General features: G+C 39.3%; 1 protein-coding gene across 1 annotated transcript; it reads left to right on the plus strand.

Annotated features, from left to right (window-relative positions):
- The first annotated feature begins 1,444 nt into the window (after positions 1-1,444).
- Positions 1,445-24,962, plus strand: SNRNP27 (small nuclear ribonucleoprotein U4/U6.U5 subunit 27). Its single transcript, XM_072635259.1, has 6 exons — positions 1,445-1,931; positions 9,142-9,262; positions 11,002-11,114; positions 12,059-12,138; positions 23,533-23,597; positions 24,544-24,962. The coding sequence occupies exons 1-6, from the start codon at positions 1,898-1,900 to the stop codon at positions 24,596-24,598; spliced, it is 468 nt and encodes a 155-aa protein (XP_072491360.1). The 5' UTR covers positions 1,445-1,897; the 3' UTR covers positions 24,599-24,962.
- Positions 24,963-25,186: the final 224 nt, after the last annotated feature.

A 25,186-nucleotide genomic window follows, 5' to 3' on the forward strand; every position in this document is an offset into this window, starting at 1 on the left:
CCTCTTAATCTCTTAGTTGCCAAATCCAGTGACCTTTTCTCAATTTTCATTTTCCTCGACCCCTCCAATACTGTTGATCATGTTTTCCTTCTTGATATTCTCTGCTCTTCAGGTTTACAGGGCACTATTCTCTTCTGGTTCTCCTCCTACCGGTGTCTCATTGCTCCTCAGTACCTTTTGCTGGGCCCTTTTCCAGATCATGCCCTCAATAGGTGTGTCCCTCAGGGTTCTGTCCTGAGCCCTCTTCTTTCACTATATTACTTCACTTGGTGATCTGAGCAGCTCCCATGGATTTCATTACCATTTCTATGCATAGGATTCTCAAATCTACCTATCTTGCCCCAAACTCTCAGCTGACTTTCAGTCACCTGTCTCCAACCACTTTTCAGACATCTTGAAGATGTCCAGTAGACATCTTAAACTAAATATGTCCCAAAACCCCTCATTTTCCCCTCCTCCCCCGCCCAAAAAATACCAAACTTTTCTCCAGTCCCACCTTCCTTATTATTACAGAGTGCAACACCATCCTTCCAGTACTTCAATTTTACAACCAAGAGTCACCCTCCACTCCTCACATTTTCTCCCCTCCCCCATATCCAAGCTGTTGCCAAGGCCTGTCAATTTCACCTTGGCAACTTCTCCGTAACAAGACCCCTTCTCTCCTCTGACACTGTCACCACTCTGGTGCAAGCCCTTATCACTTCAAACCTGGATTTTTCCAATAACCTGAGGGGTCGGTCTGCCTGCTTCCAAGACTCTTCCCATTCCAATCCATCCACCCTTCAGCCTTTAACAGTGATTTCCCCAAAACACAGGTGTGACTATGTCACAACCTCCCTGCCCCCAGTCAGTGGCTCCCCATTGCTTCAAGGAACAAATTCAGAAAGCCGTGTCTCCTGCTAACTTCAGAACCCAGCCCAGTCTCTCTCTTTCCAGTCTTCTCACACCTTACTCTCCCAACATCCATTCTTTCCCGCAGTGACACTGGCCTCCTGCCTGCGTCACAAACAAGTCACTCCATCTCTCGGCTCTAGCCTGTTCTCTGATTGTCCGTGCCCGAAATGTCCCTCCCACTCCACCTGGACTGTTGACCTTTCACGTCCTTTACATCCCAAATAACATCCCATCTTTTACAGGAAGTCTTTCCCAGCCCCTCTAGATTCCAGCGCCTTCCCTTTTAAGTTATTTTCTAGTTATCCTGTATACAGCCTGCTTTGTCTGTCTTTTTGCCGGCTGTCTCCCCCATTAGAATGACCTCCTGGAAGGATCCCCAGCACTTAGCACGGGGCCTGGCACGCAGTAAGTGCTTAATGAATGACCGTTGGGTCGATGCCCAAGCACAACGGTTTAATCTCCCTTCGCACCCGACAGTAGCCTGGCGGACAGGGGGTGCTCCTTACACCTCGCCTCCCACAGGTGGCGCTGTGGATAGAACGCCAGGTCTGTAGTCCGGGGGATCTGAGCTCTGGGCAAGCCACGCCACCCCGTCTGCCTCGGTTTCCTAATCTGTAACATGAGCTGGAGAAGGACCTGGCAACTCACTCGAGTATTTTTGCCAAGAAAACCCCAAAGGGGGGGTCACGAAGAGTCAGACACGACAGAAAAACGAGTAAACAACAGCGGGCCCGAAGGTGAAGGGCACCTCTCGGCAGTTTCTGAGCTTCGCCGTCAGGGAATGTCTGTTTTCACTTTTCCTCAGAACCGCCCCCTCTAGAAGTCAGGGCCCGCTGAGCCGGAAGCGGAACTCTAAATCGGAGGGTGAATGTTGCCCGGTCGGACATCCGGGCACGGGACACGGCCCCGGCGGAAGTGCTCCGATTCGGCGCTTCGCCTGCGAGCCTTGGCCTTCTCGCCTTGACTCCGGCGGCGGCGGCGGCGGCGGCGCCCGGGGCGGGTCATGGGCCGGAGCAGGAGCCGGTCCCCTCGGAGGGGTGAGTGAGTTAGAGGCGGCCCGGGACTCCGAACCTGCCCCTCTCCTTCCTTCCGACGGCGTCCCGCGGGCAAGGCCGGGCCCGGCCGGCGGCGGCTGCGGAATCTGGCTCCCTCGGAGCCGGCGCCTGGCGGAGCGGCCGGGCCTGCGCCCCCGGGCCTGGTAGCAGGAGGTGGTTTGTTTACTGACGTTGGGGAGGGAGCGGCGGATTGGCAAAGCGCGGGCCTCAGGGGCCTTCCTCTTGGCCTCCAGAGCCGGCCGCTGGGCTGCTGGGGCAGAAGGCCGCCTGCCCCCAAGGAGCTCGCAGTCTGACCGGGGGAGAAGACGGGCAAACAAACGTCCGCCAGCGAGCCACGTACGGGAGAGAGGAAACAAGGAGCGGGGAGAAGACATCCTGTAGAAGGCGGGGTTTCATCTGGGACCCGGAGGAAGCCGGGGGCCCGGGGCCGGGAGGCGGACAGGCTTGGTGGCTGTGAGCCACACATTAAGGACTGTTATCAGGCCCCGAGCCCCTGCTCTTCCTTCCTGACCCGACCTCTTTCCCACAGAAGCTGTTCTAGACCTCCTGTGCGCTCGGGCCTCTCGTGCCGTCTCTCCCATCTGTCTCTCCGCTGACTTGTCTCCTGAGAATATTCCTGGGAGCCCCTCCTTTCACTTCTCAAACTCTCCAACCCTGCTTTCTCCAGTTACCATCCGTCTCTTTGTTGCCAAATCTGAGTCTTTTCTCAGTCCTGATTTTTCTCGACCTATCTTGTACATAGGACACACTGTCCACCATCTTCTGGGTACTTTCTCCTCGCTGGGTCTCACTGACCCTACTCTCCCCTTCACTTCTCTTTTAGGTTACTGCAGCACTTTTCCTAATTGGTCCCCCCTCTCCCAGTCTCTCTCACTTTATTCCATTCTCCACTCAGATGCCAAAGTGAGTTTCAAAAACAGACCTCTTGACTCCCAGACCAGAGCTTCTCTTACAACGATCAACAGCAAACCCTTTCTTTCCCAAATCAGCATTTGATGATGATGATGATGATGATAATAGTATTTACAAAGTTAATTATTCAGTCTTCAGAGGATCTGAATTAAAATTTGAGTTTCACATTGTTTGATCTTTGTGGACTTAGTTTTGTTATCTTTAAGGTGATTCAAGAACTCTTCCAGAATTGAGTCACCATCCTGACATAGGTAGTGCAAGTCTTGGGTTTTTTTTCTCTTTACAGAAGAGAGAGGGAATTGTCTTGCCCATTGCCACATGGCTACTTAAGTATTAGAGCAGAAACTGTTGGGTCTTCTTCACCATTAGAAGGCCTCTTCACTGTAAGAGATAGGAAGGAAGGGACATATATTCAGTAGTCATTCCACTTCTACAGCTGAATTTAGTAAACCATTTATTAAGCACCTACTCTTGGCAGGGTTCTGCTAGATTGAAGATACAAAGGCAAAAATAGCTGAGTACCTACCTTCAAAGAACTTTTATTCTTTAGTAGGGACACACTTTGAAAAGGGAAAACATGATACTGGGCAGCATGGAGGAAAGGCCTCTTGTAAGAGACCTTGTAAGAGGTGTGTTTTGGAGGAAACTAGAGATTCTTTTGAGGCATATATGAGGGAGTGAATTCCAGATATGAGGGACCATTTAAGCAAAGGCATAGAAGTAGGAGATAAAATGTTTTGTATGGGGAACAGCTAGTAGACCAGTTTGACTAGAATAGATTGTGGGAAAGGAAATAATTTTAAAATAAAAATGGAAAGGTGGTTGGGAACCAGAAGTGCCAAGCTGAAAGTTGGAATTTTATCCTAGGGAGTCACTGAAGATTTTTGAGTAGCTGAGTGACATGGTTCCATCTGTGTTTTTGGAATATCAAATTGGCAGCTATGTGATGAATGGTGTAGAGAAGGCAGTGACTAAAGGTATAGAGAAGAATTAAAAGATTATAGTCCAAGGTGAGAAGTGATGAAGACTTGAACTATAGGATAAAAGTTCGACTGGAGAAAAGAGGACCATTTAGATAAATGATCCTAGAATAATCTTGATAATGCACCAGTTTGGATATAACCTTTTGCTTAGACCTTTTCAGTGCCTCCCACCTCTTAGTGCCTTCCATGTGAAATTCAAATGCCTTATCCCTGGCATTGAAGACCATTGCGAGTCTGACACCAACCTATCTTTCCAGCTCTATTTCATACTACTATGCTATACCTAATCTGGGCTCCAAAAATACTTGACTTCATTTCCCTCCCCCAAGTCCGTTCCTCATTTTCTACCTCCTTCTTATTTGCTATTAATACTTAGAATGGCAAACATTTATATAATACTTTAAGTTAAAAAGTGTTTTATGCATATTGTCTCATTTGATTCTCAAAGCATCCTTGCAGAGTAGAGATTATTTTCATTTTCATAGATAAAGAAACTGAGACCAAGAGAAGTTAAGTGACTTGCCTAGAGCTAGACAGCTAGAAAGTATCTGAGGCAGAATTTGAACTCAGGTTTTCCTGATTCCAAGTGCAGAATTATAGCCACTGTTTCACATGTCAAACTCCTACTTTTCCTTTTAAACCTGCTTGAGATGCTTCCTTTTCCATAAAGCCTTTCTGACTTCTTTGAGCCTTATATAGATATAAATATCAGTGCATTTATCTTAAAATGTGGTGTGTTATAATATTTTTTCTTTCTTCTCTTTACTAGATCATAACCTCTCTATGGGCAACTATGTTTAGCCTCAAATTTGTTTCACCTCTAATGCCTAGCACAGTATTCTGTACACAATAAGTGCTTAATCATTGTTTATTATGTTGAATAAGGCTTAATCTCTGCCCTTCCAGATTCTTGGGGTTTACGTAGATTATAAGCCCCATAAATAAAAAGCTAATTAATAATGAGAGAATCTCTGCTTAATTCCAAATGATTGATAAACAAGCACTATAGATGTTCAGAGGAGAAAGATCATGGAAAGCTCTGTGGGAGATGGACTTTAAAGGATGATAAGATTTTGAGGGGGAAGGAAAAAACATTCAGTGCTAGCCCTTGATACTTTGTCATTGTTTGAAGATAATTAAGTTCTCACTTGGGAGAGAAATGGCCAAAGCTCCCTGTCCTATAAGCCATGATTTCAGAATTGATTGTTCCAAGAATTAAACAAAAAGGAAGAGTTCAGCTTAATTTAATGAGCATTACTACATGTTTTTGTGAGGCACTGTCCTAGGACTGAGGATAAAAAGACAAAAATGAAACAGTCCCTGCTATCAAGGTAGTTGTATTCTACTAAAGGCAGGAATTACTATGTACTCAGATAAACAAATGCAAAGTGGTGGGGGGAGGAATAGGGACAGGCATGGAAGCCACTATGAAGTGGGAAAACAGAAAAGGTCTTATATTGGAAGTTGTACTTGAATGGAGCCCTGAAGGGAGTTGGGATTCAAAGAGGAGGGAGAAGATTACATGCATGAGGGCAGCCTGTGCAGAAACACTGAGGAAAGAAGTAGGATGTCATGTATGGATAGGAACAAGGAAGCTAATTGGACTGGAACGTGGAACACATGAGAGAGGGAGTATTATGAAATTGGTGTTCAGAGTTAGGAGGCAGATTGTAAAAAGAATTTTAAATGACAAACAGAGAAGTTTATATCATATTATGGGGCCAGTGGGGAGACACTGAAGTTTCACCAGTGCTTTAGGGATGTCAATTTAGTAGCTGTGTGAATTGAAGAATAGAGAGACCAATTAGGAGATTATTGTAGTACAGACAAGGAAGAGGTGACAAGGACCTGAACTAAGGTTGTGACTTAAGGGTAGGTAGAAGGGAATGCATGCCCAAGATGTTGTAAAGAAAGAATTGATAAGATTCTGCTACCGATTGGGTATGAGTGGTGAGGGCAAGGAAGGATCATAGAACTAATGTTGGAGGAGACTTTAGAGGTCATTGAGTCCAGCTCCCTCATTTGACAAATGAAGAAACTGAGGCTCAGAGGTTATTACACCCAGGGATTGTATAGCTGCTAAGTATATGAGGTAGGATTCAAGCCCAGGGCTTCCTGACTCCAAGTCCAGCACACTAGCCATTATGTTACACTGCTTTTCCAGAATGACTCTAGGTTGTGATCTTGGTTAGAAGGATGGTGATACCCTGGACATGGGAAGTTAGGAGGAGGGGTGAGTGAGAAGATAATGAGTTCTCTGTTGGATGAGACATCTTAGTAGGCAATTGGAGATGCTCAAGAAAGAGATGAGGATAGGTTATATAAATGGAAAGTCATCTGCATAGAGATAATCATTGAACCTGTGGAGCCTTACTAAATTTCCAAAAGAGAGAATACAGAATGGGAGAGGGATAGGGAGAGGGAGAGTGTCAGAACAGAGTCTTGGGCTATGCTCATGCATGGGGAATTTATTTGTATGGTGGTCCTAGAAGAGACTGAGGTTTGACTAGACAAGAGGGAAACCAAGAAACCATTGTAAGGAAAACCTAAGTGGTACATGCCCTTTGCTGCAGTGATACCACTACTAGGACTATATTCCAAAGAGGTGAAGAAAAGAGGAAAAGGTTCTATATATTATGTATAAGTTGTATATATTGTTCATATATGATATGTAATATATTCAATATGTGCCTTATAAGTATATTCTGTATATAAGTATATACACACATACACATACATAATATTATAGCTGTTCTTTTTGTGGTGGCAAAGGACTCGAAACTTAAGACGATGTCCATCAGTTGGGGTATAGCAGAACAGCTTATTGTATATGAATATAATGGAGTTCTATTGTTCTATAAGAGAAACCTGAGAAGACTTCCGTGAACTGATGTAGGGTGAAGTGAGCGAAATAAAAACTCTTAGCCACTATACTACAACAACAACATCAAAACAGTGATCTGCTGTGATTCCCACGATCAGTGATGGAGAATGCTACCCAGCTCCAGACTGTGTAGAATGAGATCATTTTTGGACACAGGCAAATGGGAATATGTTTTGCTTGACTGTGCATGTTTGTTATGTGTTTTATTTTTTTCTTATCTGAGTGGAAGGGAGATGGAGAAAAAGAAATGCTTGTTAATTGACCCAAAAGAAAAAGAACACTCAGGCAGAAAATTATATCCAAGAGCAGAAAGTGTTCATTGGTGTCAAATGCCTTCAGAGAGGTCAGTAGACGAATAACATGTGCACCATGTGCCAAGCATTGGAGATAGAATAAAAAACATCCCTGTTCTCAAAGGGCTTATTATTACATGGTACCAGCAAGAAGGATTAGGGCTGAGAAAAGGTGTTGGATTTAGCAGTTAAGAGCACTGATAACTTTAGAGAAAATAGTTTCAGTCAAGTAGTACAGTGAAAAAAGCTAGAGACATAGTAAAGGTGAAGAAATGGAAGCGGTGAATTTAGGTGTCTTTTTTATAGAGCTTTGCTATAAAAGGAAGAGTAATGTAGGATGATAGCTTCAAGGGATGGCAAAATAAAGTGAGGATTTTTTTTCTAAATAAATTTTTATTGCTATCTTTTGTTCTTAGATCATCACAGTTCTCTATGTACCTCTTCACTTTAGCTCCTCCTCCACTTTCCCAAAGAGCTATCCCTTGTAACAAAAAAAAAAAAAAAAGGAAAAAAAACTGCATGGCAAAACTAATTCACTGGAAAGATCCGATATTGTTTGCTGTGTTCCACATCTGTAGTCCTCCACTTCTGCGAAGACCCAGAGAGAGGTGACTTCTTCTTATGTTCTTGGTCGTCATAATTTTGCCCAATCCGGTTTCAGTTCTTTTGTTGTTGTTTTTATTTACATTATTGTAGTCATTTTGTATATTTTCTTGGTTCTGCAGAGTGATTTTTTTTAAAGACAGGAAATCTGGGCATGTGTATAGGTAGCAGGGAAAGCCACTATGTAAAGTGAAATTCGATTAGGTTAGAGGGAGAATGTGAATGAAATGGAAAATTCCTGGAGGGAAATGGTGTTTCAAGGGACCAGGGAAGATGGTTTGGGATAGTGTACAACAAAGGGCATGAGGTGGTTTTCTGGGGAAGAGAGAGTAATAGCAACTGGAAAGAAATGGTTTGGAGTAGATGCAAAGGAGGGTAATAAAAAGTCAGTCTAAGATGAGTAAAGGAATTGTGGCATAGTAGCAAAGACCTCACTAAGGTTACATAATATAAATTTGTAGTGAACCTGAATAGCAGTGTTTCTCAACAAGAGTAGGATTGGAGAAGGTTTGATGGTAGAGACAAAACAGGTTCATATTTGGGAAGGATGGGGCAGGGTGTGGCGCAAGGGATTTAAGGAAAGGAGACTAACATTGAGCAAGTTGAAGTCAAGCTTTTGAAGGTAGGAAAGTGGGTTTCAGAGCAGCAAGAATGAAACTGTAAAAACTGGAAGGGATATAGTGATGAGATCTGGAAGAGAATAAATAGGTTTAAGAGGAATAAAAATGAGACATAAGGAGAGATGAAAGGACAGGAGGATATGACCTGTGAAAATAATTTCATTGTTCTGGATCAAGAAGGTCAAAGTTATGGGTGAGAATGAAATCAAGAGTATGACGACTCCTCTGTGTGGCTAAGGTGGTGGTATGAAGATGCAGAACATAGTAATAATTGGGATGACTTGGGAGGTCCAAGTGTTAGGAAGGCAGCAATGTGTATGAATACCTCAGCTCTAAAGGCAGAGGTTTGAGACCGATTGTGTGATCCAGGTGCTGAACTCCTTGGAAAAGGAAGGAGAATGATCTAGGACCTAGTGGAGAATACCAGCCATAATCTGGATGGAGTCATAGAGAAGTATCACATAAACTTCAAAGAAATGTAAGTTGCTGAATGATGGCAGCAAAGGGAGGATCTTCTGTCAGTGGTGATCAGAAGTAGGGAACGTGCTTACTCCTCTTCTTGGCACGCTGTGCAGGGAAGAGTGAGAAACATTGAATCCAATACTGATAGGATGACTGGTAAGTGATACTGTCTTTCATTTGGTAGCTAGTCAGGAATATCATGTCCAAAAGACATAGCCTTGGTCATCATCTGAAGGAGGCGACATGTTTATTAGAAAGAATTTGGAATTAGTAATCAGAAAACCCAGGCTGTGTAGAATTTGGCCGCTAAATATCTGTATATGACTTTGAAGAAATCACTTTTGTACTCATTTTCTTTCTTAGTAAAATAAGGGGTTAGGATTAGATGGTCTCAAAAGCCCTTTTTATTTCTTATTTTCTATTCTTTTCTGTTAGAGCGTAGGCGATCCCGTTCTACATCTAGAGAGAGAGAGAGAAGGCGTCGAGAACGGTCCCGATCCCGAGAGAGAGATAGGAGGCGGAGTCGTTCTCGCTCTCCACATAGGAGGAGGTCCAGGTAAGGAGCCAAAGGGGCATGGAAGCAGTAAAACTAAATTGACTGCTCTCTGTAGTTTTGTCTTTCGTGATGAGTTTTGGAGGTTTTTTAAGATCTAGCAATGGCAATAAGACTTATTATTCTTACCTTATTCAGGTCTATAAGCTCCTAAAAAGCATAAGATACACTCTGCCCTTAGTGATATAAATTACAATGAATAAACAGTTCTTTTTTCTTCTTTCCAATCCTATTCATACTGGTGTCACCTTCTCATTTGCTATCCATGTTTTTCCTCCTTAAATCTCTTATAGTACTTAGTGCTTTCTTTATACATTTATACACAGCTAGGTCCCAATTAGTGTGAAGAATGAATCCTATAAAGTGCTTGTGTGTATTTGAATTCATACTCATTGAAATTATAGTTGTATAAAATGTTTACTGGTTCCAGTCCAATAGAATTATGCAGTGTGAATTTGAATAATGTGACCATTTCATGTGATTCATTATTCATACTAATTAGGACCTAGATGTAACATTTTGTATTCTAGTTATCTTCATTTTTTTTTTTTTATATTCTTCTATTAGACTGTGAGAGCTCCACGAGACAGTGGCTCTCTTTTTAATACTTAAATAGATCTTTGATCTTATCGGTTCAGGAGTTCCTCTCTAGTGATGCAGATCAGAAACCAATCATGCCTTTCTATCTTGACCACTGGGGGGACACCCATTTTTTAAAAACATTTTAAAATTAAAATTTTATTTTCATGAAGTTCCTCTTTTCCCTCTGACATCCCCCCATCCTTCTAGGTCCCATTTAGAATAAAGAAAAACAAAACTCATATTACAAATGTGAATAGTCAAGCAAAACAAATTCCTTTGTTGGCCGTATCCAAAAAATATCTCCATCTGCACTCTAAGTTCATCACCTCTCTATCAGGATGTGGGAACATGTTTCCTCATGAGTTTTCTGGAATTGTGATTGGTCATTGTATTGATAGAGTTCCTAAGTGTTTCGAAGTTATTTGTCTTTACATTATTGTTGTTATTATAGAAATTGTTCTACTCACTTCACTGCATCAGTTCAGGGTCCACCTATCATAAGGGGGTAGTTATATGACACCTGTTGTCTCTTGTGATCAGCCCATCTTTTCCTTCAATGATGGCATCTTTTACAACATATAACATATGGTTATATGTTGAAATCTACACATACCTATTACTTCATTGCTCTCTTCATGATACTCTTTTTTAATTCTTTGGAAGCACTTGCATTCCATATCTCACTGTTGTAAAGAAACATCAGCAATTAGTATCAAATAGGTGAGCCTTTGCTTTCTTGTGAAACTCAGGATCTATAAAACAGCTTTGTGGTTTCCTGATGGTAATTCAGCCCACTCACTTGCCATTCAATTCTGGACGCAACTTGTGTATCTATACCATTTGTTCCAGATAGAAATACTGATGGACAACCTCTATAAGTCTCTTCTTACCTGAACCTTTTACCTGAACCTAGTACCTGCCTCTTTATTTAAATATATTAGGTGTGAAGTGAAACTAATAGCAGTGAGAAGTAACAGTAAACTCTATTTAATTTGTGTAAATATTCATAGGACCAGCCAAAGTCTACATCCTTTGATTAGGTGGTGGGACAACTATTTTTGTTTTCCTACAGACTTTTTCAGGCATTTAGTTCCTGGATTCATTGATTTTATTACTGCAACATATTTTTGTTTCTAAAGTTTATACTTATCTGATACCAGGTCCCCAAGAAGACACCGCTCTTCCTCTCCTTCCCCGTCCCGGCTAAAAGAAAGGAGGGATGATGAGAAGAAAGAAACTAAAGAAACAAAAAGCAAAGAACGTCAAATTACTGGTAATGTTACAGAAACCTAACGTACATATAACCTTATTTAGATAAATCCAGTTAGATGGTAAAAGTGTTTTTTGAAAACAATCTTTGAACATTTTAATCTTAATTTGTGCTTGTTGCTTTTTAAAAATTTGAGCTTGTTGCTCTAATTACATCTCAATTCTTGTAAAGATACTTACCAATTTCAAATAACCCTTATTTGGAGGCTTCATAGGGATGTTTTAGAAGGGTTTCTTATATGATTCTGTGAACTTTAACTAGCATCATTTCATGACCTAAAAATACCAGAATTTTAGAAAAAAAGAAGTAAAGGAATTTCATTTCAGGGAAGTACCATTAAAAGAAGGCGGATTCCTTTTGCATTAAGTTATTCTAAAGACCTGCATTATAGTATAGGACAAGGCCTTTCCAGCCCTCTTATCCAAGAAAATGAACATGGTACATAAATGTTTCCAGGTTCCTGATTTATAGTCACGGACATATAGGATGTTAAAGTTAGAACCTTAGAGATTATCAATCTAACCTTTTATCCCATGCAGGAATCCCTTATGTAGTATCACAAACAACCTCTGTTTAAATACTTTTGAGTATAGAGAACACAATACTTAAGGGAGTCCATGTAGTTGTTGGACAATTGTAATTATTAGGTATTTCTTTCTTTATTTGGAGTCCAAATCTACCATCTAGAACTTCCTGGCATTGATTCTAGTTTTGCCTTCAGGCTACTAAAATGAGTTTTAATTTCTCTTTATGTGATAGCCCTTCAAATATTTCAAGACTTGTGGGAATCTTAAAATAGAGAAAAATTTGTCAGGAGGTTTTTTTTATATTTTGGTACTAGGCTATGCTATGAAGTTGTAGAATGAACATCAGTCTGTTGATTCCCTATATCCTGTTTACCTGCCCTATAGAAATGAAGTTTAAAAATTATTTGTTTATTTTTGTAGAAGAAGATTTGGAAGGCAAAACCGAAGAAGAAATTGAAATGATGAAATTAATGGGATTTGCTTCTTTTGACACCACAAAAGTAAGGAAAACTTCTCAGCAGTCTAATTTGAATTCAACCAGAGAAGTTGTGTCATTTTTGCATGTTCTTTTAATGCCATATGAAGTGCGAGAAGCTCATCTATGCTTTTTGTAACTAAATTTAGGAAAGGAGAAAGAATGAAAGAGAACTGTTTCACTAAATAAGTACTTTCTCCTCCATTCTTTAGATTTTTTATGTGTGTATATGTATGTATGTTTGTGTATATATGTACACACATACATATATGTATGTGTGTAATAATACCTGTCATTTATATAGGTGCTGACAAAAACCTTGTAAAGTAGTCACTACAGGTATTATTGCCTCTGACTTAAAAAGGAGATCCCCAGGATCACACAGCTAGTAAGTATAAAAAGGCAGTATTTGAACTCAGGTCTCCCCAGAGCGATAGTCTTTGCACAGTGCTATATAATATAATATATAATCTTTCACACTTAGGAAGATCTCTACTTTCTAAAAAGTTTTAAAAATCTTTATGGTTCATCTTGCAGTAAAGAATTCTGATTTTATTTTTGAGAAACATTATCTAAAACAATATGTTTTGAGTTGTTACCTAAGAATATGGCACACTGGCCAACAATAACAGTCTAAATTATCATGGCCTATTTTTCTTGGTGACTAACAGCTTTTGTTGCTCAGTTGTTTGCAATTGTGTTCGAATCTTTGTGACTCCATTTGGGGTTTTCTTAACAAAGATACTGGAGTGATTTGTTATTTCCTTCTCCAGCTTATTTTATAGGTGAGGAAATTGAGGCAAATATGTTTAAATGACTTGCCCAGGGTCACATAGCTAGTAAGTGCCTATGGCTAGATTTGAACTCAGGAAGATGAGTCTTCCTGCTCCAGGCCCAACACTCTAGCTGCTGTACCATCATAATAACAGAACATAAATGGGCTTAACAGTGATCCACTGTTGATAGAACTGTGAATTGTCCAACCGTTCTGGAAAGTTATTTTGAATTATTACCAAACAGTTATAAAATGTTCATACTTTTTGATCTAGAGGTTTCACTGCTAAGGAGACATATACCCTAAGGACATCAAAAACAGAAAGGTCTCATATTTGCCAAAGTACTGATAGCTATACTCTTAAACTGGTTATCTTTTTAAATATACAGTAACTTTGATGTGAAATTGTGAAAGCTTTCTTGCTTGTCTGTGATCCTTTCTGGTCTTCCTTCTGTTCTTTGTTTGTGGCAGATATTTACGGCCGATTTGTTTCAGCAAAAAAAATCTGCTTCCAGTCTCATAGGAAGAGTTAGGTATTCTCCTTGCCAAAGCTAATCCCTCTACCAGAGGCCTTGATTCCATCAATTCTAGTTCCCTTGACTTTGCTTATTAGTCTGCATCATAGAATTTTAGAGTTGGAAGGGACCATGGAGCCCATCAAATCCAGCCCATATCTGAAAAGGAATTCCTGCTTTAACATACTTGACAACTGGTCATTCAGCTTATTCTTCTTCTAAAGTCTTTGAGGACTTCATTTCCAAACTCTAGTGTGCATATCACACTTCTGCTTTACTCTTCTGTCACTCCAAAAGGGAGTGGTTGGCAGCTAGGTGGCACAGTGGATAGAACACTAGTCCTGAGATCAGGAAGACCTGAATTCAAACTTGGTCTCAGACTCTTAACTAGCTAAATGACCCTGGGCTCACTTAAGGTCTGTCTGCCTAGTTTCCTCAACTATAAAAGAGGGATAATAGCATCTACCTCATGGTTGTTGTGAGGATCAAATAGGCACTTATTAGAATGCTTGACATTTAATCAATTCTTATTCCTTTCCCCCCTCAAAATTTCTAACATCTCTACATTAGTCAGCCGGTTCCTCCCCAATAGTGAGACACATATCCAGAATGGAATTATATCCCCTAAGCTGAATTTTCTTTGTTATTGTGAACTTAATCAACAAACCCAAACATTTTAGTATATACAAAAGAAAAAGAGGCATCGACAAGAAACTACAAATTTCTGTTATGTACAATTTATTTTTTTAATAAGTATGTAGATGTGTATAGGTAGATGCATAATTTAATATACTTCTTTAAAAAAATCAAAATGTACACAAATACTTCTTGACTTGCCTTAATAAGTTGCATCGTTCAAAGGGTGAAGGAACTAACAAGGAACATCAAGAAAAGAAAATTTTAATGCATAGAATGAAAGTGTAGAAGAGGACAATTTCCCATCATTGCTGTGCTTCCTTCTTTGTAGCTGCTCTTTATGATATCCTTGTTTGGTAGCTTGTTAGATCTGAGCATTTTTCTCCCTCTCCTGGGTCCTTTTTATAGGAAAACCCTTTAATTAGATTTGTGTAGCACTAGGCAAAAGCTATGTTCTTTTTTTTAATTTATTTTTTTATTTATCTTAAGTTTTCAACATTCCACAAAATTTTGAGTTACAAATTTTCTCCCCATCTCTCCTCTCCCCCACCCCAATACGCTGAGCATTCTGATTACCCCTTCCACCAATCTGCCCTCCCTTCTAACACCCCTCCCTTCCCTTATCCCCATCTTCTCTTTTGTCCTGTAGGACAAGATAAATTTCTATACCCCATTGCCTGTATTTCTTATTTCCCAGTTGTATGCAAAAACAGTTCTCAACATTTATTCCTAAAACTTTGATTTCCAGCTTCTCTTCCTCCCTCCTCACCCATCCCCACTGAGAAGGCAAGCAATTCAATATAGGCTATATATGTGTATTTTTGCAAATGACTTCCATAATAGTCATGTTTTGTGTAAGACCAACTATATTTCCCTCCATCCTATCCTGCCCCCCATGTCTTCTGTTCTCTTTTTTGACCTTGACCCTCCCCAAGAGTGTTTACTTCTAATTGCTCCTTCCTCCCATTTGCCCTCCCTTCCATCATCCCCCCCCCACCCTGCTTATCCCCTTCTCCCCTACTTTCCTTTAGTGTAAGATAGGTTTTCATACCAGACTGAGTGTGCATGTTATTCCTTCCTTGAGTCAAATGTGATGAGAGTAATCTTCACTTTTTCCCTCTCACCTCCCCCCTTTTCCCCTCCATTGAAAAAACTTTTTCTCGCCTCTTTAATGAGAGATAATTTGCCCCATTCCATTTCTCCCTTTCTCCTCCCAATATATTCCTCTCTTACCCCTTAATTTTACTTTTTTAGATATGATCCCTTCCTATTCAACTCACCCTGTGCTGTGTGTGTGTGTGTGTGTATAAAATCCCACCAACTACCTAGATATTGAGAAAAGTTTCAAGAGTTACAAATATTATCTTTCCATGTAGGAATGTAAACAGTTCAACTTTAGCAAGTCTCTTATGATTTCTCTTTCCTGTTTACCTTTTCATGCTTCTGTTGATTCATTTGTTTGAAAGTCAGATTTTCTTTTCAACTCTGGTCTTTTCATCAAAAATACTTGAAAGTCCTCTATTTCATTGAATGACCATTTTTTTTCCCTGAAGTATTGTACTCATTTTCGCTAGGTAAGTGACTCTTGGTTTTAATCCTAGGTCCTTTGACTTCTGGAATATCATATTCCATGCCCTTCAATCCGTTAATGTAGAAGGTGCAAATCTTGTGTTATCCTGATTATATTTCCACAATCCTCGAATTGTTTCTTTCTAGCTGCTTACAGTATTTTCCCCTTGGCCTGGGAACTCTGAAATTTGGCCACAGTGTTCCTAGGAGTTTCTCTTTTTGGATCTCTTTCAGGAGGTGATCAGTGGATTCTTTCAATATTTATTTTGCCCTCTGTTTCTATAATATCAGGGCAGTTTTCCTTGATAATTTCATGAAAGATGATGTCTAGGCTCTTTTTTTGATCATGGCTTTCAGGTAGTCCCATAATTTTTAAATTGTCTCTCCTGGATCTGTTTTCCTGGTCAGTTGTTTTTCCAATGAGATATTTCACATTGTCTTCCATTTTTTCATTCTTTTAGTCCCCCCCCGCCCCAGCTCCATTTTTTCATTCTTTTAGTTTTGTTTTGTAATTTCTAGGTTTCTCCTAAAGTCATTAGCTTCCATCTGTTCCATTCTAATTTTTAAAAAACTATTTTCTTCAGTGAGTTTTTGAACCTCCTTTTCCATTTGGCTAATTCTGCTTTTTAAAGCATTCTTCTCATTGGCTTTTTGGAGCTCTTTTGTCAATTGAGTTAGCCTATTTTTAAAGGTGTTATTTTCTTCAGCATTTTTTTGGGTCTCCTAATATCAGGTTGTTGACTCGCTTTTCATGCTTTTCTTTCATCTCTCTCATTTCTCTTCCCAGTTTTCCTCCACCTCTCTTACTTGGTTTTCAAAATCCTTTTTGAGCTCTTCCATGGCCTGAGCCCATTGCATATTTATTTTGAATGTTTGGGATACAGAAGCCTTCACTTTTATGTCTTCCCCTGATGGTAAGCATTGTTCTTCCTCATTCAAAAGGATAGGAGAAAATGCCTGTTCACCAAGAAGGTAACCTTCTATAGTCTTATTTTTTTTTCCCTTTTTTGGGCATTTTCCCAACCAGTTACTTGGCTTTTGAGTCTTTTGTCAAGAGTAGAGTATTTGCTGGGGACCTGAAAGATCTCAGTTCCTCCAAGGTGGCACAGTCAAGCCTGCACACTGGTCTGGGAATAACCAGAAATTTTTCTTCCCAGGATCTGCAAGTAGTAAGAGTTCCCTCTCCACAACCGCCTGCAGTTCAACCAGGCCAGCACTCAGGGTCAAGATTTAGATCAGCTGCTCAATTCCCCCGGGGGCTTAAGGGGGAGGGTTCCCAGGGCCAGAATACCACTCAGTGGGAGATTAAGACCAGCTGCTAAATTCCTCCAGGAGCTTTAGGGGGAGGGCAGGGCTGCCACTCTAGGCTGAGGTTCAGATCAGCTGCTCAATTCCCCCAGGGGTTTTAAGCTGAGGGCTCCAACAATGGACCATAGCAGCTGCCACCACTTGAGGCCGGAGCTGGGGAGGGGACCCTGCTCTCTTGTTGCTTCAGTTGAAAAAGCCCTCTCACTGACCTTTGAAGCTGCCTTTGGTACCTATGGTGTGAACCACCACTGCTGGTGGATATTCTGCTCTGGTCCTGCTCTTCCTGGTGCCACACAGCCAAGGCTGGGCTACGCTCTGCTCCATGTCCGGTGCAACAGACCTTTCCCAGTGTGACACATCCAGGTCACCCTGGGCTAGAAATTTCCTTCACTCCATCCCTCTATGGCTTCTGCTGCTCTAGAATTTGTTGAGGGTCATTCTTTACAGGTATTTTATGGGCTGGGGGGGAAGAGCTACAGTATGTGCATCTTTTTACTCTGTCATCTTCCAGAAGCCATTTTCTTACCAGTCTTTGTGAGATATACTCTATCCTTCACCATCATTCTTGTATTTTAAACTGTGGTCCAGAAACCCAAATCCCATTCTTAGACACTGTCTTTTTAGCCAGTTCATTTCCCAGATTTTCTCTCATGTCCTTTGCCTTTGGGGACAAAGGATGGAAAACAAAACAGTTCTTGCCATTGTTCACCCCTCAGCATATCCTTCTAACAGCTTGTCTTTCACTGCCAGCTTTCTAGGAAGAGTAACTTAAGACTCATTGCTCCCTTGGTGAGTCCATCCCCATCAGCCTACTGAAATGACTCTCCAATATATGTCTTGCCAAATCCATTGGCTTTCTTTCTGTCTCATCCTGTTGACATGTCTCGATTGTTTGACATTGTTCATCTCCTCTTTCCTTCTGGATACCCTTTTCTTTCTTCCTGGACTTGTATGACCCAGGATTCATCACCTACCATTCTAACTACTCTTTCTTTTTCTCTTTTGTCTGACTCTTCATTCTTTTACTGTCTTTTTTTTTTTTTAAACATAAATTCCCCCAGAGGTTCACTCCCTTTAGCCCTCTTTGTAATCATCTTTGTGATATCAGTATCGATATAGTAGAATGCTAGACTTAGAGTCAGGAAGACCTGGCTTCAAAGCCCATCTCTTTCCCTGACCATGGACAAGTTGTGTTACCTCTAAGACTCCATTTTCTTATCTGTTAAATGTAATACTTCATAAGATTGGAAGGGTCAGATAAGAAAATGCATGTAAAGCACATTGAAAACACATTGTCAAGATATATACGGCATTAAAGAAGTGCTTGCTGTGCACCAATTAAGGGCTGGGGCACAACTGTAAATAAACAAGACAGACTCTACCCTCAAGAAGCTTACCTTCTAGTTGAGGAAGACACCACAGAAAGGGAACCTGATAAAGGGGTTTGGGTGTGAGAAGTAGCTAGTGAAAAGGTGGAAAAGAAGGTGAGTCAAGGTAAGGGTGAAGTGAGCATTGGTGGACCCCTCATGAAATAGTGATCAGGGCTAGAACCTTGCCCATTGGGAAAGCAAGCCTCAGGGCACAGGTTTCTCCAGGATGGGAAGGCAGAGGCTGCTGCTGTTATTATCTTACCTACTTTTATAATTTGAACTATCCTACAGATAATTGAAATATCCCTGCAGTTACTCCTGAGTTAATGTGCAACCCCTAACTTTCCCTAAAGGTTCTATGCTTTAAGTCCAATATTCTCTGAAAAATCTCTATGTGGACATTCCTCCTTAACCTGATATTGAGGGCCATCCATGTTAAGACTCTAACTTATCTTTCCAGCCTTATACTGCTTTGCTTCTACTTATTTTATCCGCACCATTTACATCTCTTATCTCCCTACCTTTGTTCAGCTATCCCTCATGCTATTCCTCTCACCCTCTTTGTTTACCTGTTGAAGTCCTTCTCTTCATTGACTAGGTGATATGTCCTCCATGAAGGCTTCCTTCATTTTCTTCACAATCCTGACTCATCACCTTTTATAGTGATAGATCTCTCACAGCTTTCCTAAGTGCTTTAAGTGTTGACCTCAATTTTGTAATTGCTACATTTTCCCTTTTATCCTTATTACTTACGTACATATCATATTCTATGACATGATAAATTTCTTGACAGGAAGGAATTTGTGTCAGTTCTTTTTATAATTCCAGTGCCAACACTCAGGAACTTAATGGATAGGAAAATTTTTATTTTTTTGCATATGCTTTTGAAAGAAAAAGGAATTTGGAATCCATATAGCTTTGCATTTGTGGAATATTTAAACTTTTTTTTGTGAGAATGATGATTTCTAACAAATAGACTCTTTAAAATGCGTTTAGGAAGATGGAATTTAATTCTTTGTTTCAGATTCATTAATTTGTTGTAGAGTATTTTGTTCAGCATTAAAAATCAAATTGTATTTCCAGTCAAGAAATCATCAATCCTCTTTCCCCAGGATATACTCTTGCTTTTAAAAAAGCTTTCTTTTTTTTATTTTATAACCTGAATTTTGGATATATTGTGCACACTGTTTAATTTGGGCTCTGCCAAATCCCAAGATCAGCTGTGAAAGAGGCGTTTTCTTCCTCTGTATTATTTAGATATGCTCATTTTAAAGTGAACATAATAGTGCTGCATGTTAGGAATGCTAGATAACTAACTTACATTTGTGTTACTATGAAATACTGTATTTGTCACAGTAACTTTCTGCCTTACCAGCAATACTTTCTCAACATTGTAATTAGTTCTCACAACATACCTCTGAGAAGTTAGGTTTAGTTAAGTTCAACAAACTTTAGGTGCATATAATGTACAAGGCACTGTTAGGGATACAAAGATGGAAAAGCAATATAGTTCTTACATGCAGGAAGCTTTACAGTTTACTTGGGGCTACAACTTGCACATACCTAAGTAAATTTCATTTCAATAAGTGAAATGCATTTTTCTGTGTTTTTGTTAAGACATGGTCCCTGCACTCATAGATTTTATTGACTTTTGGGAGATAAGATACAAACGCAGGCTGTCATATCATAATATTATGTATTATAGTTGTATTACATAATAAAATATAGGACAGTACTGCGTATATGTGTGTGTGTGTGATGAAGCACATCTGCCATTTTAACAAGTGCTATCATACTTAAATAAAAATTGAAGATTAATTGGATTATCTCCTGCTGGCATACTTATAGTTGATACTATATATGTACAGTTCTGAAAATCAGTAACAATGAATCTAAATAAATATTAGCTATTATTATAACTTGTCATTATGAACCATAGCTGGTGCAGAGCATGTTTGTGTATAAAGAAATAATGTACAAAGACTCAAAGAGCTCTATTTTTAGAAGTATTGGGTTCATCCTAAATGTGGTATTGGATATGAGATGATGATGTTGGTTTGTTATTCCTTTTCTTTTATAAGTGAGTCTCACAATGGTGAGATTAGGTGTTGATTTCATTCAGTTGCTGATGACTTCCATATAGTACTTTGTATAACTTCTGTTATAGTACTAAGAATAATACTTCTCCTACATGTGCCATATTCATTAGGTATTTGGCCCAGATAATAAGAACCTATATAAAGTCTTTCTAACGTTTTTTACACGTTTCACATGTTAAAACCATACTTTTCATTCTCAGAACTAATGTGACTTATAGTTTCTGTTCCACAATATATTAAGCTAACTGAATTGTGAGTGTTTAGTATATGTTATTGTGGTGATTTTTTTTCCCTCTTTTTCTTCTTCTACTCCAGAAGAGACTAATACTGTTTAGGCATATGTGTTTATGGCTAATTTCCTATCCAAGTTTGAGAAAATATAGGCTAATAGGACTTATGATTATAGTCAACCCAAGGAGAAGGGAAGGGAGTAATAATGACCTCTGCTTTGGACATGTTGAGTTTGAGAAGTCTCCAGGGCATCCAGTTTGAAATACCTGATCAGCATTTGGTTTTGTGTGTGTTTGTCCTTTGTTGCCTAAGAAGACCATGCCATCAGAGAAATAATGGCATGACTTGACTTTGTTTTGAGTGAGGGAGGGCTGTGCAGGTCACCAGCCTCACTTCTCCTCCAGAGCCATCTGAATTCAGTGACCAGATATTCATCAGGATGACTGGAGATGACTCAGAATGAGGCAAGTGGAGTTAAGTGACTTGCCCAAGGTCACAGAGCTAGTGAGTGTCAAGTGTCTGAGGTGAGATTTGAACTCAGGTCCTCCTGACTCCTGCACTGGTGCTCTATTCACCACACCACCTAGCTGCCCTCATCAGCATTTGGTTATGTGAGCCTGATGCTCAGGGGAAGACACTGGGGTTGGATATATAAACTTGGAAGTTATCTTCATGTATAAATGATAAACTCATAGGAACTGATGAAATTACCAAGAGAGAGAATAGGACCTAGGCCAGAGCTTTGGGGAATACCAGGTTAGGGACTAATATGGATATTAGGAAGTTAGGGAGAATATGGATGATGAGACAGCAAAAGATACCGAGAAGGAACATCATATGGGTCAGAAGAGAGCTGGTAGGGTAAGGTGTCAAGAAATTGGGAAAGGAAGAGACTACCTAGGAGAAGAGGGTAATTAAAGTGTCGGATCCAGCAGAGAGGTCAAGTAGGATAAAAACAAAAGCTATTTCATTTACTATTTTAAGTTAAGAGACTATTTTAACTTGGGATAAAGTGATTTTAATTGAGTAAAGACGTTAGAAGCCAGATTGCCAAGGTTTAGGGGAAGATTAAGAAGAAGATAAGTTTAGTTTTTTCTAGAACTTGTGACTTAGAAAAGAGGGAAAGATATAGGATGGTAACTTGAGGGGATAGTTAAGGGTAGTTAAGAATAGTTAAAGGTAGGGAAAACTTGGGTTTGTTTTTAAGTATCAGAGAAGGAACAAGAAGATAGGGAGAGGTTGAATATTAGAGAGGGGAGTGATGGTTGACATTGCAATCTTCTGGAGAAGTACAGAAAGGATAGACTCAAATACAAAAAGGTGTTGGTCTCAGTAAAGAGATGTGCTACCTCATTGTGAGAAACTGGGGGAAAAGAAGAGAGAGTGACAGATGATATCAAGGTGTTTTGAGATGAGAACAGGAGAAGAGGGAATTCACAATTGGCCTCACCTTTCTCAGTAAAATGAAAGTTAAGGTTTTCAGCTGAGAGGTGGGCAGGAGGCTGCATGAAGGGTTGAAGAGAGAAGGGAGCAGTCATGTTGTGAAAATCTTTTCTTAAATGAATAAATTCTGTGGAGAGTGAGATTAGAGGCAATCAAGTAGGGAGGAATAAAAACATTGTTTTATTGCAGCGAGGGCCCAGTTGCAGTTGTATAACATGAGTTTACTTAGGTCAAGCTGAAATCTGCCTCTACAACTTCTACACATTATCCCTATTCTAAAAGCTCTCTGGAGCCAAGCCAGACAAACTTAAAATATTACTTTTTCACATGGCAATGCTTCAAATACACTGACAGCTATCTTTTCTCATATAAACTCTCTAATATGATATGATCATCCTAAAAGCATATATATTTTTCTTCTTAGTATGGAAATAAATGATACTTTTTGTGCTTTGATGCCAGCGTACATCAGATGAATATTATTCCTGGTATTACAGTAGATGTTATACAGAGTTCTGTTCTAAATAGACACAATCCCTGTGTTCTAGGAGTTCATAATCTAAAGCAGATATCACTGATGCAAACAGATATTTAAAGCATAAATGGACAAAAGAGTAGACAATGGAGAAGAATATTAAGTATTTGCATTTTACATATGTAAATGGTAAGTACATTGATAATGTCTCGATTCAGTGCATTGACAGTTTGCTTTTTTGTATCTCATGTAAAATTCAATAACCTGGAAACTTGGCTAACCATTAAAATAACTCAATTGTAATTTGAGCATGATGTATGATACATAAGTTAGTAAGTGAAGTTATATTGTCATAATCCTTTCTAAATTCATCTGATAATTTTGTTCAGATAATTTAGGGAATTATTATATTAAAACCTATGTCTTGCCTACCTAGGACTTATTGTACCCATAGCTAGAAGTGATACCAAGTAGCAGGAGAGCTAACTTAGAGTTTGGCCTCCAAAGAGAAATATTTCTTACTTATGGAGTAGTAATAAGAATATCGTAAACATAGTTCTCATGTAAGCATAAACATAGAAATTGAGGGAAAAAACTGAAATACTGATTAGTTTTTGTTGTTGTTCAGTTGTTTCTGTCTTATTAGACTTGTGACTCCACTTGGAGTGGTTTGCATTCTTCAGCTCATTTTACAGATGAGGAACTGAGTGACTTGTCCAGGGTCACCCAGCTAGTATATGTCTGAAGTTGTATTTGAACTCAGATCTTCTGGACTCCAGACCTGGCACTCTATTCACTGCACCACCTAGCTTCCCCTGCTGGATTGCTACCAGGAGCAATAAACAAACTGTTCGTTCTTTGTCCCTCAACAGCCCCCTTACCCTCAAAGAAATCTTTGCACAGCTAGGAGATTCTGCAGTATCCAGTAAAGTTCATAGTTCAGTAAGAAACTTGTTAACGAAGGAACTTAATGTGCCCTTCATGTTCTGTTTTTTCAGGGCAAAAAAGTTGATGGTTCTGTAAATGCATATGCCATAAATGTGTCTCAGAAGAGGAAGTACAGGTATGTATATTTTCCCAATCTGTACTATAGTTTGCTAGCTTTGTTGTTATTAAGCTAATAATATTCTAAGTTACATATTGGGAAGAAGCAATTTTTTTCCAGGATAATCAAATTTGGAGACATTTAAGGCCCAGTCCACTAGTATATTCCCTAGTTGTTCCCAGTTTATTTGTGGTGTGATCTTTCTTACTTGTATTCTGACATTAGATTTGCATCGTGGTTTGCAGCTGAATATTTGCTGGTACATTGAGATTTGTTTCCCCTCTCTTCCTGTTCCTTCACTTATAACCCAAATACAACTCTTTATATTTTGTCCCCTTTATTTAATTTTATCTTTGAAAACAAACATCTCCTGGACAATTATCTGTACGAATTGGGTTATGTATTGATATCAAGTAAAACCTTCAAATAGCCAATAGGCTTACATATTTTTTTGTGTCCACTGTACTTTTTGGTTGTTGTGTCCTACTGCTCAGTGGAGGCACATTGTAATGAAACATCTTGCTTCTCTCTTCTTTTATTACCAAGTGCATAAAGGAGGAAGGAAGCACTCAAATTGATTTAGAGTTTATAATTCTAAATTTGGCCAGAGCATTCTTTGATCTTCAGCCTAGTCCATTGTTAAGCTCTTCTATACCTCTTCAACTTCTCTGAATTTTACTTAAAATTAATGTTTTTTTTATTTGAGATGTCCTTGAAGTCTCCTTCCCTCTCTCTTGCTTTGCTGCTGTCCCCCTCAAGAGTCTTCTTTTGTTATGATTTATATTTTATATTTTAAAGAAATCAACAGACTTTGACTTGGGTAATTTTTTTTCTTCTTGATAAGAATTAAACTATTTTGAATAGTGCCTCATCACAGACTTGAAGAATATATTGAACACAACCACTGACTTTAGTCTTTTAAGAATATTCTTAACCACATTTGACTTTTTTCCTCCCATCACAGGCAATATATGAATAGAAAAGGTGGATTCAACAGACCTTTGGATTTTATTGCTTGATGTCTAGATTGTACTGTTGAAGAGTGATTTCTCCACCACTTGGTCACAACAGAGGATAGTGTATTTAATTGTGTATCAAAAACAGGATGTCTCTTCTATCTTCCTGAAGAGCAAGATAATCTTATTTATGAAGTGTCTCGGAATGCTCGCCCTGCCTCAAAGGAAGAAAGATTTACTTCTTTCTTTTAGAAAAATCTCATTTCAGGAATTTTTCAAACTCATTTCAATTATTTCTATTCCTGTGGAAGTCATTTGCTTCATGGACACCTTTCCCCACCCCCACCCCCTGGACTTTTTTTTTTTTTAATAATCTGTTGTTGGATTCAAGTTGTCCCAAATAAAGTATTTCTTTTTATGGTTCAAATATTTTTATCACTGGAAAATTTGACCAAGAAATATTTATGCTTCTGATTGCCCAAGAAATAGGAGAAAGAATATAGTTTGGGATTTTTAAATAGAATTAAATTTTGGCATATGTGTTCTGATAATGTGATCTCTCTCTGGGTTTCAAGCTGGTCAGTTTAGATTATAGGGTATGTTGAGATTTCATGTTTTCCTAAACCTCATTTTTAGCTGGTAATTATATAG

Source organism: Notamacropus eugenii, chromosome 1 (genome assembly GCF_028372415.1).
Source record: "Notamacropus eugenii isolate mMacEug1 chromosome 1, mMacEug1.pri_v2, whole genome shotgun sequence".
Lineage (NCBI taxonomy): Eukaryota > Metazoa > Chordata > Mammalia > Diprotodontia > Macropodidae > Notamacropus > Notamacropus eugenii.

Excerpts from the sequence above, each read along its gene's own strand:
- SNRNP27 (XM_072635259.1), top strand. The coding sequence starts at position 1,898 with ATGGGCCGGAGCAGGAGCCGGTCCCCTCGGAGGG. Across the intron at positions 11,115-12,058 it reads CAAAGAACGTCAAATTACTG|AAGAAGATTTGGAAGGCAAA; the intron begins GTAATGTTACAG and ends TTATTTTTGTAG. Across the intron at positions 12,139-23,532 it reads CTTCTTTTGACACCACAAAA|GGCAAAAAAGTTGATGGTTC; the intron begins GTAAGGAAAACT and ends CTGTTTTTTCAG.